At 43.5% G+C, this 19,222-nt stretch overlaps 1 protein-coding gene across 3 annotated transcripts in view; it reads right to left on the bottom strand.

The window, feature by feature from the left end:
* LOC140484767 (glutamate receptor ionotropic, delta-1-like) overlaps positions 1-19,222 on the bottom strand; it is an 843,252-nt gene that overhangs the window by 18,608 nt on the left and 805,422 nt on the right. For all 3 annotated transcript variants that reach the window (XM_072583588.1, XM_072583587.1, XM_072583590.1), the window contains one exon: positions 5,142-5,337. In XM_072583588.1, the coding sequence (XP_072439689.1) occupies positions 5,142-5,337 (196 nt within the window). The remainder of the gene's footprint in view (positions 1-5,141; positions 5,338-19,222) is intronic.

Consider the following 19,222-nt stretch of genomic DNA (forward strand, 5'->3'; position numbering starts at 1 on the left):
AGGATTTTTCAGATATAAGATTATTTGGAACAGGATTATTTAGGTACAGGATTATTCAGGTACAGGATCATTCAGGAACAGGATTATTCAGGAACAGGATTATTCAGGTACAGGATCATTCAGGAACAGGATTTTTCAGTTATAAGATTATTCAGGTACGCGATCATTCAGGTACATGATTATTCAGGAACAGGATTTTTCAGTTATAAGATTATTCAGGAACAGGATTATTCAGGAACAGGATTTTTGAATTATACGATTATTCAGGAACAGGATTATTCAGTTACAGGATTATTCAGTAACAAGATTTTTCAGTTATAAGATTATTCAGGTACAGGATAATTCAGGAACAGGATTATTCAGGTACAGGATTATTCAGGTACATGATTATTCAGTAACAAGATTTTTCAGTTATAAGATTATTCAGATACAGGATTCTTCAGGAACAGGATTATTCAGGTACAGGATTACTCAGGAACCGAATTTTTCAGTTATAAGATTATTCAGGTACAGGATCATTCAGGAACAGGATTATTCAGGAACAGGGTTATTCAGGTACAAGATCATTCAGGAACAGGGTTATTCAGGTACAAGATCATTCAGGAACAGGATTATTCAGGAACAGGATTTTTCAGTTATAAGATTATTCAGGTACAGGATTATTCAGGAACAGGAATATTCAGGAACAGGGTTATTCAGGTACAGGATCATTCAGTAACAGGATTTTTCAGGAACAGGATTTTTCAGGAACAGGATTATTCAGTTACAAGATTATTCAGGTACATGATTTTTCAGGAATAGGATTATTCAGGTACAGGATTATTCAGGAACAGGATTTTTCAGTTATAAGATTATTCAGGTACAGGATTATTCAGGAACAGGATTTTTCAGTTATAAGATTATTCAGGTACAGTATCATTCAAGAACAGGATTATTCAGGAACAGATTATTCAAGTACAGGATTATTCAGAAACAGGATTTTTCAGTTACAGGAATATTCAGGAACAGGATTATTTAGGTACAGGATTATTCAGGTACAGGATCATTCAGGAACAGGATTATTCAGGAACAGGATTTTTCAGTTATAACATTATTCAGGTACAGGATCATTCAGGAACAGGAATATTCAGGAACAGGGTTATTCAGGTACAGGATCATTCAGTAACAGGATTTTTCAGGAACAGGATTTTTCAGGAACAGGATTATTCAGTTACAAGATTATTCAGGTACATGATTTTTCAGGAACAGGATTTTTCAGTTATAAGATTATTCAGGTACAGGATCATTCAAGAACAGGATTATTCAGGAACAGATTATTCAAGTACAGGATTATTCAGGAACAGGATTTTTCAGTTATAAGATTATTCAGATACAGGATTATTCAGGAACAGGATTATTCAGGTACAGGATTAGTCAGGAACAGAATTTTTCAGTTATAAGATTATTCAGGTACAGGATCATTCAGGTACAGGATTATTCAGGAACAGGGTTATTCAGGTACAGGATCATTCAGGAACAGGATTATTCAGGAACAGGATTTTTCAGTTACAGGAATATTCAGGAACAGGATTTTTCAGTAATAAGATTATTCAGGAACAGGATTATTCAAGTACAGGATTATTCAGGAACAGGATTTTTCAATTATAAGATTATTCAGGTACAGGATCATTCAGGTACAGGATTATTCAGGAACAGGGTTATTCAGGTACAGGATCATTCAGTAACAGGATTTTTCAGGAACAGGATTATTCAGTTACAAGATTATTCAGGTACATGATTTTTCAGGAATAGGATTATTCAGGTACAGGATTATTCAGGAACAGGATTTGTCAGTCATAAGATTATTCAGGTACAGGATCATTCAGGTACATGATTATTCAGGTACAGGATTATTCAGGAACAGGACTTTTAAGTTATAAGATTATTCAGGAACAGGATTATTCAGGAACAGGATTTTTCAGTTATAAGATTATTCAGGAACAGGATTATTCAGGTACAGGATTATTCAAGTACAGGATTATTCAGGAACAGGATTTTTCAGATATAAGATTATTTGGAACAGGATTATTTAGGTACAGGATTATTCAGGTACAGGATCATTCAGGAACAGGATTATTCAGGAACAGGATTATTCAGGTACAGGATCATTCAGGTACATGATTATTCAGGAACAGGATTTTTCAGTTATAAGATTATTCAGATACAGGATTATTCAGGAACAGGATTATTCAGGTACAGGATTAGTCAGGAACAGAATTTTTCAGTTGTAAGATTATTCAGGTACAGGATCATTCAGGTACAGGATTATTCAGGAACAGGGTTATTCAGGTACAGGATCATTCAGGAACAGGATTATTCAGGAACAGGATTTTTCAGTTACAGGAATATTCAGGAACAGGATTTTTCAGTAATAAGATTATTCAGGAACAGGATTATTCAAGTACAGGATTATTCAGGAACAGGATTTTTCAATTATAAGATTATTCAGGTACAGGATCATTCAGTAACAGGATTTTTCAGGAACAGGATTATTCAGTTACAAGATTATTCAGGTACATGATTTTTCAGGAATAGGATTATTCAGGTACAGGATTATTCAGGAACAGGATTTGTCAGTCATAAGATTATTCAGGTACAGGATCATTCAGGTACATGATTATTCAGGTACAGGATTATTCAGGAACAGGACTTTTAAATTATAAGATTATTCAGGAACAGGATTATTCAGGAACAGGATTTTTCAGTTATAAGATTATTCAGGAACAGGATTATTCAGGTACAGGATTATTCAAGTACAGGATTATTCAGGAACAGGATTTTTCAGATATAAGATTATTTGGAACAGGATTATTTAGGTACAGGATTATTCAGATACTGGATCATTCAGGAACAGGATTATTCAGGAACAGGATTATTCAGGTACAGGATCATTCAGGTACATGATTATTCAGGAACAGGATTTTTCAGTTATAAGATTATTCAGGAACAGGGTTATTCAGGAACAGGATTTTTCAGTTATAAGATTATTCAGGAACAGGATTATTCAGTTACAGGATTATTCAGTTACAGGATTATTCAGGTACAGGATCATTCAGTAACAGGATTATTCAGTTACAGGATTATTCAGGTAGAGGATTATTCAGGAACAGGTTTTTTCAGTTGCCCCTATCTGATGTGCTGTGGACATTAGCAAGTAATTGTCATAGCATCTAAGGATTGAGGGGGTTCTGGGATGGAGTGCTGTGCAGCTCCCATCTCAGCTCATCCCCAGTGGGTACCAACCACACCCCATGCCCCCACTGCTTTCGAAAGTTGGTTGTATGTGAAAGGACCATATCCTTGCGACAAATGCAATGGCACTACAGCTTCTGAAAGTAACGCTGCTCCCTCTGAAAAACACCACCTCCACCCCCCCCCCAACAAATGCCAACGTCACTCCATGATGACCCAGATCCAACCACAGCGCCCTGCCCTTCTCAGACTGCACCCACTCCTCTGTCCTGTCCCTCTAGCTCCCAGCATCTCCCGTGTTGGATGTATTTTGGAAATCTCAGAGTGCAGCATGTGCTGTGGGAATATATTCCAACAGCTCCTGTCCTATTGGATTGGTCATTAATCACAGCATTGGTGAGGGCATGCATGACCCAATCAGATCAATCTGTCAGCTGATTCACTTTAAAACCTTCAGAAGGTGCCTGCCTTTGTGTCTGTCACTGGGAAATGATCCATCAATGTTGGACCAACTTTCAAAAGTGATTGATTTATCATCTGGAAACTGCGATCAGAATTGCCTGGTTTTTGTTCTCCCTTCTCTTGTTTGCCATGACAGTAAGAAACTGAGTGAACCCAAGGGTAGCTGCTGCTCTTGGCTGTAGCAGAACGTGTGGACAGGAAAGTGACGACATCTACAGGGTCAGCTCCATCATTGCTGAGTCACCGAACAGTAACGGTGCACAGAGAGGCCATTCAGCCCATCACTGCTGAGTAACCGAATAGTGAGGGTGCAAAGAGAGGCCACTCAGCCCATCGGGCTTGCACTGGTTATGGGGAGCATCACCTTCTTGTTCCAATCTCTTTCCCCCCAAAGCCTCATTAAACATGCCTCCATCACATTCCCAGGGCAGTGCATTCCAGACCCTGACTCCTCGCTGGGTGAAGGTGTATTTTTCTCCTGTCACTCTATGCTGTCTCCTCCTTGTTCCTTGTACAAGGGGGGAAGTATGTTCCTGAGCAGGTTTGAGATGGGAAATAGGGTGACATCAATCAAAGATGTTCAAACCATGAACAACTAATCTGTGTAGAAATGGTTGAACATCTTTTCTACTCCAAAGAACAATAGAGTATGGAGAAAGACCAGTCAGCCCTCTACTGCTGTACTAGCATCTTTGGAAGAGTTCATTCATCAGCCCCCAGGCTTTCCCCAAAACCCGATAAGTTCTATCCCTTCACATATTTATTCAATTGGCTTTGTAATGTGATTTTATGTGATTCCATTACCCTTTCAGACACAACCACCCAACATATCAAACCAATGTTTGCCGATGTCATGGCTGAGGCTTCTAGCGATTGCCTGAAATGTTCACTCTCTGTTATCAACTTCATGTTAGAACCGTCACAAATTTTTCATTATTTTTGTTTTATTCTTTAATCAATTTTGGTTTGCAGCTGTGAACTGGAAACTGAGTTAAAGTTGAGTTTTGGACCGTGGGTAACAGCTTGCGTTAAAAGGAAAATAGAGCAAACAAGATTTTGCTTGTTCACAAGGAAGTTAATTACAGATCGATTTCTGATCAAGATTCTATAGATGTTTCGTCATTGGGGGAGAGCAGAATGTGTTTGAACACAGAGCAGGAGTTGGCTATTAATGAGATCAGTACCTGGGAATTGGTTCCAGCAAGTCTGGAAAAGACCTTATGCTCAGAGAGATGGCAGATGTTGAAGGTAACTGGGACCTTGTGTCCCTACTTCTGTGTAAAAGCTCTGGGTTTGAATCTCACCTGATCCAACAGTGTGTCACAGCATCGCTGAACAGATTGATGGAAAATACTTTACAAGGTGGATCCCACATGGAGGGAATGGATTTGCTGTGGTGAACAGGGTGGAAGGTCGGGTTGGTGTGGATCCTCCTGTAGTGATATTACCTTTCGGATACCTTCGTTAGTGGCTGACACACAGTTGTCTGCACCGTTGTTCTTGCTGATTGCTCTCCAGAGTTCAGCATATGTGCTGTCCTGTTCTAGAGGATTGGTTCCCTTTGCCTGAAAGTACTCGTAGACAGAGGAGTCTCTCACAGTGCCATAGGACAAGTCAGATTGCTTCACAAGATCTTGGAAGGAGCTGAGGAGGAAAGGAACGAAGAAAGAGGATTTAACATTATGCAGTTTAAGACAGAGAAATATGGTAGCAATCGTCAACTGAACAGATCAGCAAATTGCCCAGTGTCTTTGATATGGAGAGTGGGGACAGAAGGTTACCCAGAGTGGAAATGGAAGTTGATACAGAAGACAAAAACAAGGATTAGGCCATTCGGTCCCTCCACACTGTACAAATCCCTGCCCTTTGACCCCTTTCTGGCTCAGAATGTCTGCAGCTCTGTCTTAAAAATATTCAAAGATTCAACATCCAGCACATTTACAGAAAGAGAATTCCAACCTCACTGAGTGAAAAGATTTCACGCCATTGCCGTTTTACATGATGACCTCTGCTGTGACCTCACAAGGAGAACAGGGTCAGAAACAATTGTTCACAAACTGCTGCCCCTTTTCAAATCTCAGAGGTCCTGAGCCTTCATCAGAGAGCAAACAAATCAATCTGCAACACTTCCGACAAACACTCCCATTGACTCAGACCCACACACACTCTCAAACCCCTCACACACACACACACACACACACACACATATACACACACACTCACACACACTCACGAACCCCTCACACACACACATCCACTCACACCAACATACTCATCCCCCAAACTCACACAGACACAGACACACATGCTCACTCACCCAGATACACATACTTGCTCACTCACCCAGATACAAACACTTGCACATGCTCACACACAGATACACACATGCACACTCACCCAGATACACACATGCACACTCACTCACACATATACACTCACCCAGATACACACACATGCACACTCACCCAGATACACACACATGCACACTCACTCACACATATACACTCACCCAGATACACATGCATTCACACTCACCCAGATACACACACATGCTCTCACCCAGATACACACACGCTCACTCACTTACACATGCACACACACGATCACTCACCCAGATACACACACGCTCACTCACTTACACATGCACACTCACCCAGATACACACTCACTCACTCACTCACACATGCACACTCACCCAGATACACACACATGCACACTCACTCACACATATACACTCACCCAGATACACATGCATTCACACTCACCCAGATACACACACGCTCACTCACTTACACATGCACACACACATGATCACTCACCCAGATACACACACGCTCACTCACTTACACATGCACACTCACCCAGATACACACTCACTCACTCACTCACTCACACATGCACACTCACCCAGATACACACACATGCACACTCACTCACACATATACACTCACCCAGATACACGTGCATTCACACTCACCCAGATACACACACATGCTCTCACCCAGATACACACACGCTCACTCACTTACACATGCACACACACATGATCACTCACCCAGATACACACACATGCTCACTCACTCACACATACACACCACCCAGATACACACACATGCTCACTCACACATGCACACTCACCCAGATACACACACTCACTCACTCACTCACACATACACACCACCCAGATACACACACTCACTCACTCACTCACACATGCACACTCACCCAGATACACACACATGCTCACTCACACATGCACACTCACCTAGATACACACACTCACTCACTCACTCACACATGCACACTCACCCAGATACACACACATGCACACTCACTCATACATGCTCACTAACCCAGATAGACATACATGCTCACTCACTAACACATGCACACTCCCCCAGATTAACACACATGCTCACTAACTCACACGTGCACACTCACTAAGATACACACACAAAACACTCACCCAGATACACACACATGCTCTCTCAGCCAGATACACACACATGCTCACTCACTCACAGATGCTCACACACAGATACACACCCTCACTCACTCACTCACACATGCACACTCACCCAGATACACACACATGCACACTCACTCACACATGCTCACACACCCAGGTACACACACATGTTCACTTACTCACACATGCACACTCACCCAGATACACACACATGCACACTCACTCACACTTGCTCACACACCCAGGTACACACACATGTTCACTTACTCACACATGCACACTCACCCAGATACACACTCACTCACATGTGCACAGTCACCCAGACATACACATGCTCACACACTCACACATGCACACTCACTCAGACACACACACGTGCTCACACACTCACACATGCACACTCACCCAGATACACACATATGCACACTCACTCACTCACACATGCACACTCACCCAGGTACACACACGTGCTCACTCACTCACACGTGCACTCTCACCCAGATACACACACATGCACACTCACTCACTTGCTCACACATGCACACTCACCCAGATACACACACATGCTCACTCACTCACACATGTTCACTCACCCAGATACACACACATGTTCACTCACTCACACATGCACACTCACCCACATACACAAGCAAGCACACTCACTCACACATGTAAACTCATCCACGTACACACACATGCACACTCATTCACACATGCTCACTCACCCAGATACACACACATGCACACTCACATGTGCACACTCACCCAGACATACACATGCTCACTCACTCACACATATACACTCACCCAGATACACACACATGCTCACTCACCCAGATACACACACATGCACACTCACCCTGGTACACACACGTGCTCACTCACTCACACATGCACACTCACCCAGGTACACACACATGCTCACTCAATCACACATGCACACTCACCCTGGTACACACACGTGCTCACTCACTCACACATGCACACTCACCCAGGTACACACACATGCTCACTCAATCACACATGCACACTCACCCTGGTACACACACGTGCTCACTCACTCACACATGCACACTCACCCAGATACACACACATGCTCACTCACTCACACATGCTCACTCACCCAGGTACACACACTTGATCACTCACTCACTCGTGCACACTCACCCGTATACACTCACATGCTCACTCACTCACATAAGCTCACTCACCCAGATACATATACATGCACACTCACTCCCTCACATATGGACACACACCCAGATACACACACATGCTCACTCACTCACTCATGCACATTCACCCAGATACACGCATGTGCTCACTCACTCACAGATGCACACTCACCCAGGTACACACACTTGCAGACTCACTCACACGTGCACACTCACTCAGATACACACACATGCTCACTCACTCACACATGCACACTCACCCAGATACACACACATACACACTCACTCACACATGCACACTCACCCAGATACACACACATGCTCACTCACTCACAGATGCACACTCACCCAGATACACACACTCACTCACTCACTCACACGTGCACACTCACCCAGGTACACACACATGCTCACTCACTTACAGATGCACACTCACCCAGGTACACACACATACTCACTCACACGTGCACACTCACCCAGATACACACACATACTCACTCACTCACACGTGCACACTCACCCAGATACACACACTCACTCACTCACTCACACGTGCACACTCACCCAGATACACACACATGCTCACTCACTCACAGATGCACACTCACCCAGGTACACACACATGCTCACTCACTCACACGTGCACACTCACCCAGATACACACATATGCACACTCACTCACACATGCACACTCACCCAGATACACACACATGCTCACTCACTCACACGTGCACACTCACCCAGATACACACACATGCTCACTCACTCACAGATGCACACTCACCCAGGTACACACACATACTCACTCACTCACACGTGCACACTCACCCAGATACACACACTCACTCACTCACTCACATATGGATACACACTCAGATACACACACATGCACACTCACTCACTCACACATGCACACTCACCCAGGTACACACACATGCTCACTCACTTACACATGCACACTCACCCAGATACACACACATGCTCACTCACTTTCACATGCACACTCACCCAGATACACACACATGCTCACTCACTTACACATGCACACTCACTCAGATACACACACATGCTCACTTACTCACACATGCACACTCACCCAGATACACACATATGCACACTCACTCACACATGCACACTCACCCAGATACACACATATGCACATTCACTCACTCACACATGCACACTCACCCAGGTACACACACATGCACACTCACCCAGATACACACACATGCTCACTCACTCACACATGCTCACTCACCCAGGTAGACACACATGATCACTCACTCACTCGTGCACACTCACCCGTATGCACTCACATGCTCACTCACATAAGCTCACTCACCCAGATACATATACATGCACACTCACTCCCTCACATATGGACACGCACTCAGATACACACACATGCTCACTCACTCACTGATGTGCACACACATGCTCACTCACTCACATGTGCACACTCACCCAGATGCACACACATGCTCACTCACTCACATGTGCACACTCACCCAGATGCACACACATGCACACTAACCCCGACACACACATGCTCACTCACTCACACATGCACACTCACCCAGGTAAGCACATTTGCACACTCACTCACACATATACACTCACCCAGATACACATGCATTCACACTCACCCACATGCACACACGCTCACTCACTTACACATGCACACACACATGCTCACTCACTCACACATGCACACTCACCCAGATGCACACACATGCACACTCACTCAGATACACACACTTGCTCACTCACTCACACATGCACACTCACCCAAACACACACGCATTCTCACTCACCCAGATACACACACGTGCACACTCACTCAGATACACACACTTGCTCACTCGCTCACACATGCACACTCACCCAGGTACACACACATGCACATTCACTCACACATGCACACTCACTCAGGTATTCTCTGATGCTGACTCACTCACATGTGCACACACACCCAGATACACTCACTCACACATGCACACTCATCCAGGTAAACACACATGCACACTCACTCACACATGCTCACTCACCCAGGTACACACACATGCTCACTCACCAAGATAGACACACATGCTCACTTACCCAGATACACACACATGAACACTCCCCCAGATACACACACATGCACACTCACCAAGATACACACGCATGCTCACTCACATACACACACATGCTCACTCACTCACACGTGCACACTCAGCCAGATGCACACACATACACACTCAACCAGATATACACACACATGAACACTCACACAGACACACACAAACACATCACTCATGCATTCATTCACGAGTACACACACATTCACATCCTCACACTCACACACACATATGGTCACTCACATGCACTCACACACACTCTCACACTCACTTCCTCTCTCACGTTAAAAATCACACAACACCAGGTTCTAGTCCAACAGGTTTATTTGGAAGCACTAGCTTAGGAGTGCTGCTACTTCATCAGGTCATTATAACCTGGTGTTGTGTGAGTTTTAACTTTGTACACCCCAGTCCAACACCGGCATCTCCACATCATTCATCTCTCACCCACTCTCATGCACATTGTTTCTCACTTTCGCTCATACACTCACTTTCTCACACACACTTAGTCACTCTAATATACTCACACATACCCATGTAAACACACACTCACTAAATCTCATACACACTCTCTGTCTCTCATACACACACACTCTCTGTCTCTCATATACTCTCACTGTCTCTCATACACACACTCTCTCTGTCTCTCATACACACACACTCTCTGTCTCTGATACGCACACACTCACTGTCTCTCATACACACACACTCTCTGTCTCTCATACACTCTCTCTGTCTCTCATACACACACACTCACTGTCTCTCATACACTCTCTGTCTCTCATACACACACACTCACGGTCTCTCATACACACATACTCTCTGTCTCTAATACACTCTCTCTGTCTCTCATACACACACACTCTCTGTCTCTCATACACTCTGTCTCTCATACACACACACTCACTGTCTCTCATACACACACACTCTCTGTCTCTCATACACACACTCTCTCTGTCTCTCATACACACACTCACTGTCTCTCATACACACATACTCTCTGTCTCTAATACACTCTCTCTGTCTCTCATACACACACACTCTCTGTCTCTCATACACTCTGTCTCTCATACACACACACTCTCTGTCTCTCATACACACACTCTCTCTGTCTCTCATACACACACACTCACTGTCTCTCATACACACACACACTCTGTCTCTCATACACTCTGTCTCTCATACACACACACTCTCTGTCTCTCATACACACACTCTCTCTGTCTCTCATACACACACACTCACTGTCTCTCATACACACACTCTCTCTGTCTCTCATACGCACACACTCACTGTCTCTCATACACACACTCTCTCTGTCTCTCATACATACACACTCACTGTCTCTCATACACACACACACTCTGTCTCTCATACACACACTCTCTCTGTCTCTCATACATACACACTCACTGTCTCTCATACACACACACACTCTGTCTCTCATACACACACACTCACTGTCTCTCATACACACATACTCTCTGTCTCTCATACACTCTGTCTCTCATACACACACACTCTCTGTCTCTCTTACACACTCTCTCTGTCTCTCATACACACACACTCTCTGTCTCTCATACACACACACTCACTGTCTCTCATACACACTCTCTCTGTCTCTCATACACACACACTCACTGTCTCTCATACACACACTCACTGTCTCTCATATACTCTCACTGTCTCATACACACACACTCACTGTCTCTCATACATACACTCTCTCTGTCTCTCATAGACACACACTCACTGTCTCTCATACACACACACTCACTGTCTCTCATACATACACTCTCTCTGTCTCTCATACACACACTCACTGTCTCTCATACAGATTTCTTGTCTTGTTCTTCATTAACACAGATAATTTGTTGCTTCTTTGTTGTTTGGTTATTGACCAATCAGCATGTTCTTATCAAACAGAAATCAATCTGTGCCTTAAAGACAGATGTGGATATGGTAAATGGGAGTTGGAGTTAGGGAGCTGATAAACTGAAGCCCAGTGCACACCATGCTCTATCAGTTGAAGAAATTGACCAATGAATGAACTGTTGGATTCTAGATCCCGGTGTCAGCCAGTCGATATGTACTGGGAACTAGCTATAGTTCTGAGCTGGTAGATATTCTTTGTCTATGTGTCAAGGAATTGTGAAAGATAAACATTATTAGTCATCACTACCGTCTAATCTTCAGAATCCATTGTCACTAACACGTAAATGGATTTTACTGAATTGACTGTAAATTTAGCAGATTGAGGGTAAAGTGTCTGGTGAATTGTAATGCTGCCATTGTAAGGTATTTAGTTCTTTCTGATCCTGTGACAGACATCTGCATGGGACTGCTGATCGTGGAGAATCCACTGAACACAGGAATAGATAATAACACAGACTGGACTGAATAGCAGCTTAATCCAGTGAAGGCCTTGAACAGTAACTTATCTACATGTACCCAGTGTGTGTGTGTGTGTGTGTGTGTGTGTGTGTGTGTGTGTGTGTGTGTGTGTGTGTGTGTGTGTGTGTGTGTGTAAGGTTATCTAAAATTACAAAGAGATCTTGATCAATTGGGTCAAAGGGCTAAGGAGTGGCAGAAGGACTTACTTTGGATAAATGTCAGGTATCTCATTTGGTAAAACAAACAAGGCCAGTACTTATACAACTAATGGTAAGACCGTGGGTCGTGTTCTAGAACAGAGAGACCCAGAGGTTTACATGCGTAATTCTTTGAAAACTGTATCAGAGGTACACAGGGTGGTTAAGAAGGCATTTAGTAAGCTTGCCTTCATTACTCATATTATAGAGTACCATAGAGTTCAACATATTGTCTAGCTATCGCCATTGTTAACAGCTAACCCGAGAATACAACTTTAAAAAAAAGGTTTTGTGATTTACACATGAAAGAAGTGAAACTATCACTGTATTCTAACAGATGAAAGGCTTAACAGACAATCAATTTTTCAATGTATAATTTCAGTTACATCACACTGCAAATTTTTGCTATAAATTCTGTGTTAGGATTGAGCCCTCCACTATCACCTGATGAAGGAGCGTTGCTCTGAAAGCTAGTGCTTCCAACTAAACCTGTTGGACTATAACCTGGTGTTGTGCGATTTTTAATAGAGTACAGAAGTTGGGATGTGATGTTGAGGTCATACAGGACATTGGTGAGGCCTCTTCTGGGGTACTGTATGTAGTCCTGGTCACCCTGCTATAGGAAAGATATCATTAAACTGGACAGGGTTCAGAAAAGATTTACCAGGATGTTGCTGGGAATGGAGAGTTTGTAAAAGTAGACTGGAAACATGGAATTGTTTCATTGGAACGTAGGAGGTTGAAGTGGGACCTTATTGAGGTTTACAAAATCATGAGGGGCACAGGGTCAATGACAAGGGTCTTTTTCCGGGGGGTGGGAGGGAGTGGGTCAAAACTAGAGGGCACACTTTTAACGTGAGACAAGAAAGCTTTAAAAAGGATAAGCGGGGCAATATTTTTACACAAAGAGTGGTTCGTACTGGAAAGAACTGCCAGATGAAGTGGTAGTTGCAGGTACAGTTACAATATTTAACAGATGTTTGGATAACTCCATTAATAGGAAAGGTTTGTTCGAACAGGGGCCAAGTGCAGGCAAATGGGACAAGTTTAGTTTGGGAACATGGTGGTCAAGGTCTATCTCTGTGGTAAAAACAATGACTGCAGATGCTGGAAACGTCGATTTCGCTGCTCCTTGGATGCTGCCTGAACTGCTGTGCTCTTCCAGCACCACTAATCCAAGGTCTATCTCTGTGCTGTACGAGGCTATGGCTCTATGATCCAGGAAGAGATCCAAGTGCCAATAGTTTGTGGTGGACGTGTTTTCAGCTGCAGGTCTTTCTTTTTAAATTTAATGATTACTTGGTCAAAATACCTTCACTATAACAACCTCCAGTTTGATCCTGACTTTTTCAGGCTTGGAGGTTTCGTGATTTTGTGTTATTGTGCAGGAAGAATAATTGGGCACATTTGCATAATATAAAGTTTTGTTGATAATCGTTGTGTCTTTGCTTGAAGATGTGCTTTTTGCAAATAATAGTGTTTTATTTGGTACTAAATGAATCTGGCTGACTTGTTTCTGATACTGAGCTATATCCAATCTCAGATATAATTGGAAATATCACCTCCCTTTTAAAATCAGACTCAGTGAAGGAGTGGAACAAAGAAGGAAATTGTTCACGGTTTCAAAATGGGTGGTAGCGATTGTAGAAAGATCACAGCTTGCTAGTTTGGAGTTCTTGATTCTCGTAAAGACAGGACAAGCAACAAAACAAACAGGATGGAGGCTGCTTGAAATATTCAGAGTCCTTAAAGCAGAGTCTACCAGGTTATTGTAGGGAGCAGTGGAGCCCAGGGCAGGAATCACTGCACTGGATGGAAGTGGGGAATCGGTGTTCTTCAGTTTGAATTTGATGATTTTCACAGGGTTATAGTGAATGAGGTCAGGTCAGTCACACACAATGCTCCAGGACTGGATTCCTGTCATGTTCCTGAAAACATGCCCTGTATCTGGTGAATGGAAGTGGTTGTGAGTGATCTCACCAAATGGCAGAATAGATTCGATGGGCTGAATGGCCTACTTGTGTTGCTATGTCGTTTGGTCAGATCCTGCCCTCATCTTCAAATGATCAGCTGAGCTGAACATTGGAATATTCAATCACAGCTGATTTAGTTGGCGATTGCCCTGCTTTTAGTCAGGGAGTGTCACTTGATTGTGTATCACCTCGTGGGTCACCTCACATTCAGTTCCAGAAGAGAATATTGCCACGACACACAGACTGGAAGGAGCACTCTATGTAAGGTGACACCACTCGGTATTGGTTACTTTGCCCAGTTAAAAGCAGGAACATCAGTAACACGTTGCCATGTGATGCCTGGACATGGCAAATTAAACGGGAGAGCAAATAGCAGCAGAATCTGAAAGGGTATTTTGGGGGGAGGGAGAGCAGGTATTGTTAGAGGACGGGTGCATGTAGGGGCAGGAACCCTCATACTTCTAGCATCTATTTAGATGCAACTTGAAACATCACAACATACAAAGCAATGGGCCAACTGCAGGATAATGGGCTAGAACAGGATGTTTGATGACAGGTGCAAACAGGATGGGCCAAATGGCCTCTTGCTGTGCTGACAAAACTCAATGACTCCTTCCTGCTGCCAAAAATGGACAACCAGTAAATGGAAAAGGAGAATTGGAAATTGGTTGCTTTCCTTCATTATCTTAGCAGAGGGATTGGTTTATTGACCTGTTCCCTATCCTGGACACACTATGGGGAAGTCTAAGTCAGTGCAATCTCCTTGTCGATCCATGGCCCAGCCTTCGGTTCAGTGAGAGCAGTGACACAACCCTCTCTCGGTTTGCTCACAGATTTTCCATCACTTTCTCCAATCCAAGTCTCTGATGCACAAAAACAGGTTGGGCTGATAGAAATTCTCAATGTCCCAGGATAGGGTCCAAGATCCTGGCCATGTGGAAGCCTGAGAGCAGCAGGACAGTGTATCATTCCCATACTCTTCTACAGTGCCTAGGGCATGGTGCTTCAGAATGAGCCGAATGTGCAGAGTGGGCAGTGGGCAGTGAGAATCACAATGTGTGAGGTACTATCCCTGTTGTGTGCTGTGCAGCTCTGTGACATGTTCGGGCACTGCATCACGCACACACAGTTAGGATATTGAACTAATTTACATTAATATTTGACACCACCCAGCTTCTGACTGAAAGCTCCTGCCTGTTTTGATTCACGGTGTACGGTACTGTTCAGTTGAGGGTGTTGTCATCTCAGTCAACACTGCTCTCTGCTAATTACAAAAATTTACAACCAAAGCCCTCCACCATTCCATTTTAGTTTTCAATCAATGGGTTTCCAACAACTTGACATAATACACCCTAATACGTTACATAGTTTTCTCTTGTCTTCTTACTCTCAAAATGATCCATCAGGCACTGGAAATAAAGAATGCATAGGAATAGGACGATCAGACAGCACCTCCCGTATTGGTGTCTGTCCTTCATATAACCAAAGCTTCTGATCTTATTGATCCAGCTTGCTTCAAGATTGCTGATCCTCATCCTCCAGGCGAATCGAATCTGAAATGCAGTTGTAGATTCTATCTCACCCACTAATCCTGCACAAAAGCTCTTTTCCCTTGCACAGCTCATATTTTCTTTGCAGCACACGTGTCTCAGAGCTCTGTCTGACCTGCTGCTGCTTTTGTATGCTGGGTCACGATAAGAGTTGTTTGTGTTGAGGCAAATGTGGCAAAGTCTTGCTGGGAGGATAGCTGCAGGAACCCAAGGCACTCCTGACTAAAATTAAAACCAAACAAAACCAAAGCATCTCCAGTTCTGACCACATGCTCTGGAGATATCCACGCTCCCCTGATGCTCTGCTTTCATACAGACGGATCTCTCATTTCACAAACACACAAAAAGCAATAAGCTGTGAAGAGGTGACTCGGGCTCTGGTAGCTTTAGGGCAACACAAATAAACAGATTCTCTCTTTTCCTTCATGCCCTTTTGAAATGTCTCTCTGAACCCTTCAAAAACCAAGCCTGAGCTAGCATTTCCTGCTGCTTCTTACATTATCTCACCCTCATCCCCTGGTTATTGAACCCACTGCTAAAGGGAAAGGTTTCACCCTATCTATCCCCTTCACCATTTTGTACACCTCTATCAGGTCATCCCTCAATCCTCTTTGCACTAAGGAAACCAACTCCAGCCTGTCTCGTCATCGCTGAATCACTCCATCTCCAGTCAATATCCTGGTGAATCTCCTCTGCCCCTGTCTCTAGTGAAATCACATCTTTTCTATAATGTGGCATCCAGAACTGCTCACAGTGCTCCAGCTGTGACCTAACTGGATATGTAGCTCCATCTTAACATCATTGATCTTCTAGTTAATGAGTCAACTAGTAAAGACAAGTATAACATATTTAACCACCTTTATCCACCTGCCCTACTGCCATCAAGGTTCATCTGATCATCCAACCCCAAAAGGTCATACTGTTCATCATCAACCCTCTTGCCTTGTTAGTTCTCCCAAAATGCATCACCACATACTTTTCATGATCAAGTTCCATTTGCCACTGTTCAAGCCCTCTGACTAGCCTATCCTACCTATATTGTCCTTTAGTCTAAGGCTTTCCTCCTCCTCACTATTTACCAGCCCAACAGGTTTTGTGTCACCTGAGAACTTACTGATCATTCCTCTGCATTACGGCTAGATCATTAATATAAGCAACGACCAGCAAGGGACCCAGCACTGAACCCTGCTGTGTGCTACTGAGCACAAGGTTCCAGTCACAAAAACACCCTTCGACCATCACCGTCTGCTTCTTGCCGTGAAGCCAGTTTTGGACCAATCTTTATCAAAAGCCTTACCAATGCCCATGTACCTCCACAGCAAAATCTTATCCACACATTTAGTCACTTCCTGAAAAAACTGCATCAAACCTGTGAGATGTGGCCTTTCTCTGACAGAATCATGTTCACAAATACCTCCTCCCCCTTGATTGTGATTTTTTCAATCATATCGCACTCCTCTGTCTGATTTCTGTACCTACATTATTCTTCTGAATCATGAATGGAGATCATTTAAAACCTCACTTCTGTTTTCCAACTCCACCCACAGATTGACACTTAGGTGCCTAATGTGCCCCATTCCAACCCTAGTTATCTTCTTGTGTCTAATTTACTTTGAAAATGCCCTCATACAATCTGGACATGTAAAAGCCCCCCAGACAGCTCCTTCCAAACCTAAGTTAGCTTCCATCCAGAAAGACAAGGGCAGCAGATACATAGGAACACCGCCCCCTGCAAGTTCCCCTCCAAGCCCCTCACCATCCTAACTTGGAAATATATCGCTGTTCCTTCACTATCACTGGGTCACAATCCTGGAATACTCTCCAGGATAGATAGAGCATTGTGGCTCTATCTATAGTACATGGACTGAGACAGGAAGCTCACCTCCACCTTCCCAAGAGTTAACCTCATTGAATATATTTCACAAAGACATGACTGACCAGGGGCCTGGTACCTTCACACCCCCAGCATGAACTCATTTTTGAAACAAAGCCTCAAACATGCAAAGAACGATGGAGACCTTAGTAGCTGACAAAATAAAAGCCTTCAAATGTTTCCATCCAGATATTTTGCTCTGTTTCTGCCTATCAGATTCTGAAACATTCTGATGTTAGTCAATCAATAGTTGCAGATCTGAGCTGCAGTCAAAGTGTTGGTGATCCAATGTACCATGTCTCCCCATTTCCAGGGGGAGGTCAACTGTGTGTGTGAAGTAAATTAAATCCATGTTGCAGTTAGACATTCAGAGCACCAAACAGACTCAGTGAAGCTTGGGCACAGTCAGCGTGATTGAGATCCTAGCTTTAGAAAGTGAAATAACTAAATATAAATCTACATGACGGGAATCTGATAATACTGAAAGCAGCACTCCATGTAACAGCTCATTGTAGGGGGTGGCCCAGTGAACAGAAGGGAAGGGAATAATAGAAAATAAAGATTTAATGCCAATGAACAATGTTTGCAAAACAAAACTCCCCGAGTGAATGTTCTCTCATAAACTGCAGCAACTTCATCTCCTGAAATGTTCATTCACCACATACAGACCCCTCAGGAGAGGCTGAATGAGACAATGGATTTGTACTAACCTGCTGTGGGAGACGGCTGCAAAATGATTTTTAATGATACAAGCAAACAAGGATTTCGCTGTTATTTT

Source organism: Chiloscyllium punctatum, chromosome 13 (genome assembly GCF_047496795.1).
Source record: "Chiloscyllium punctatum isolate Juve2018m chromosome 13, sChiPun1.3, whole genome shotgun sequence".
Taxonomy (NCBI): domain Eukaryota; kingdom Metazoa; phylum Chordata; class Chondrichthyes; order Orectolobiformes; family Hemiscylliidae; genus Chiloscyllium; species Chiloscyllium punctatum.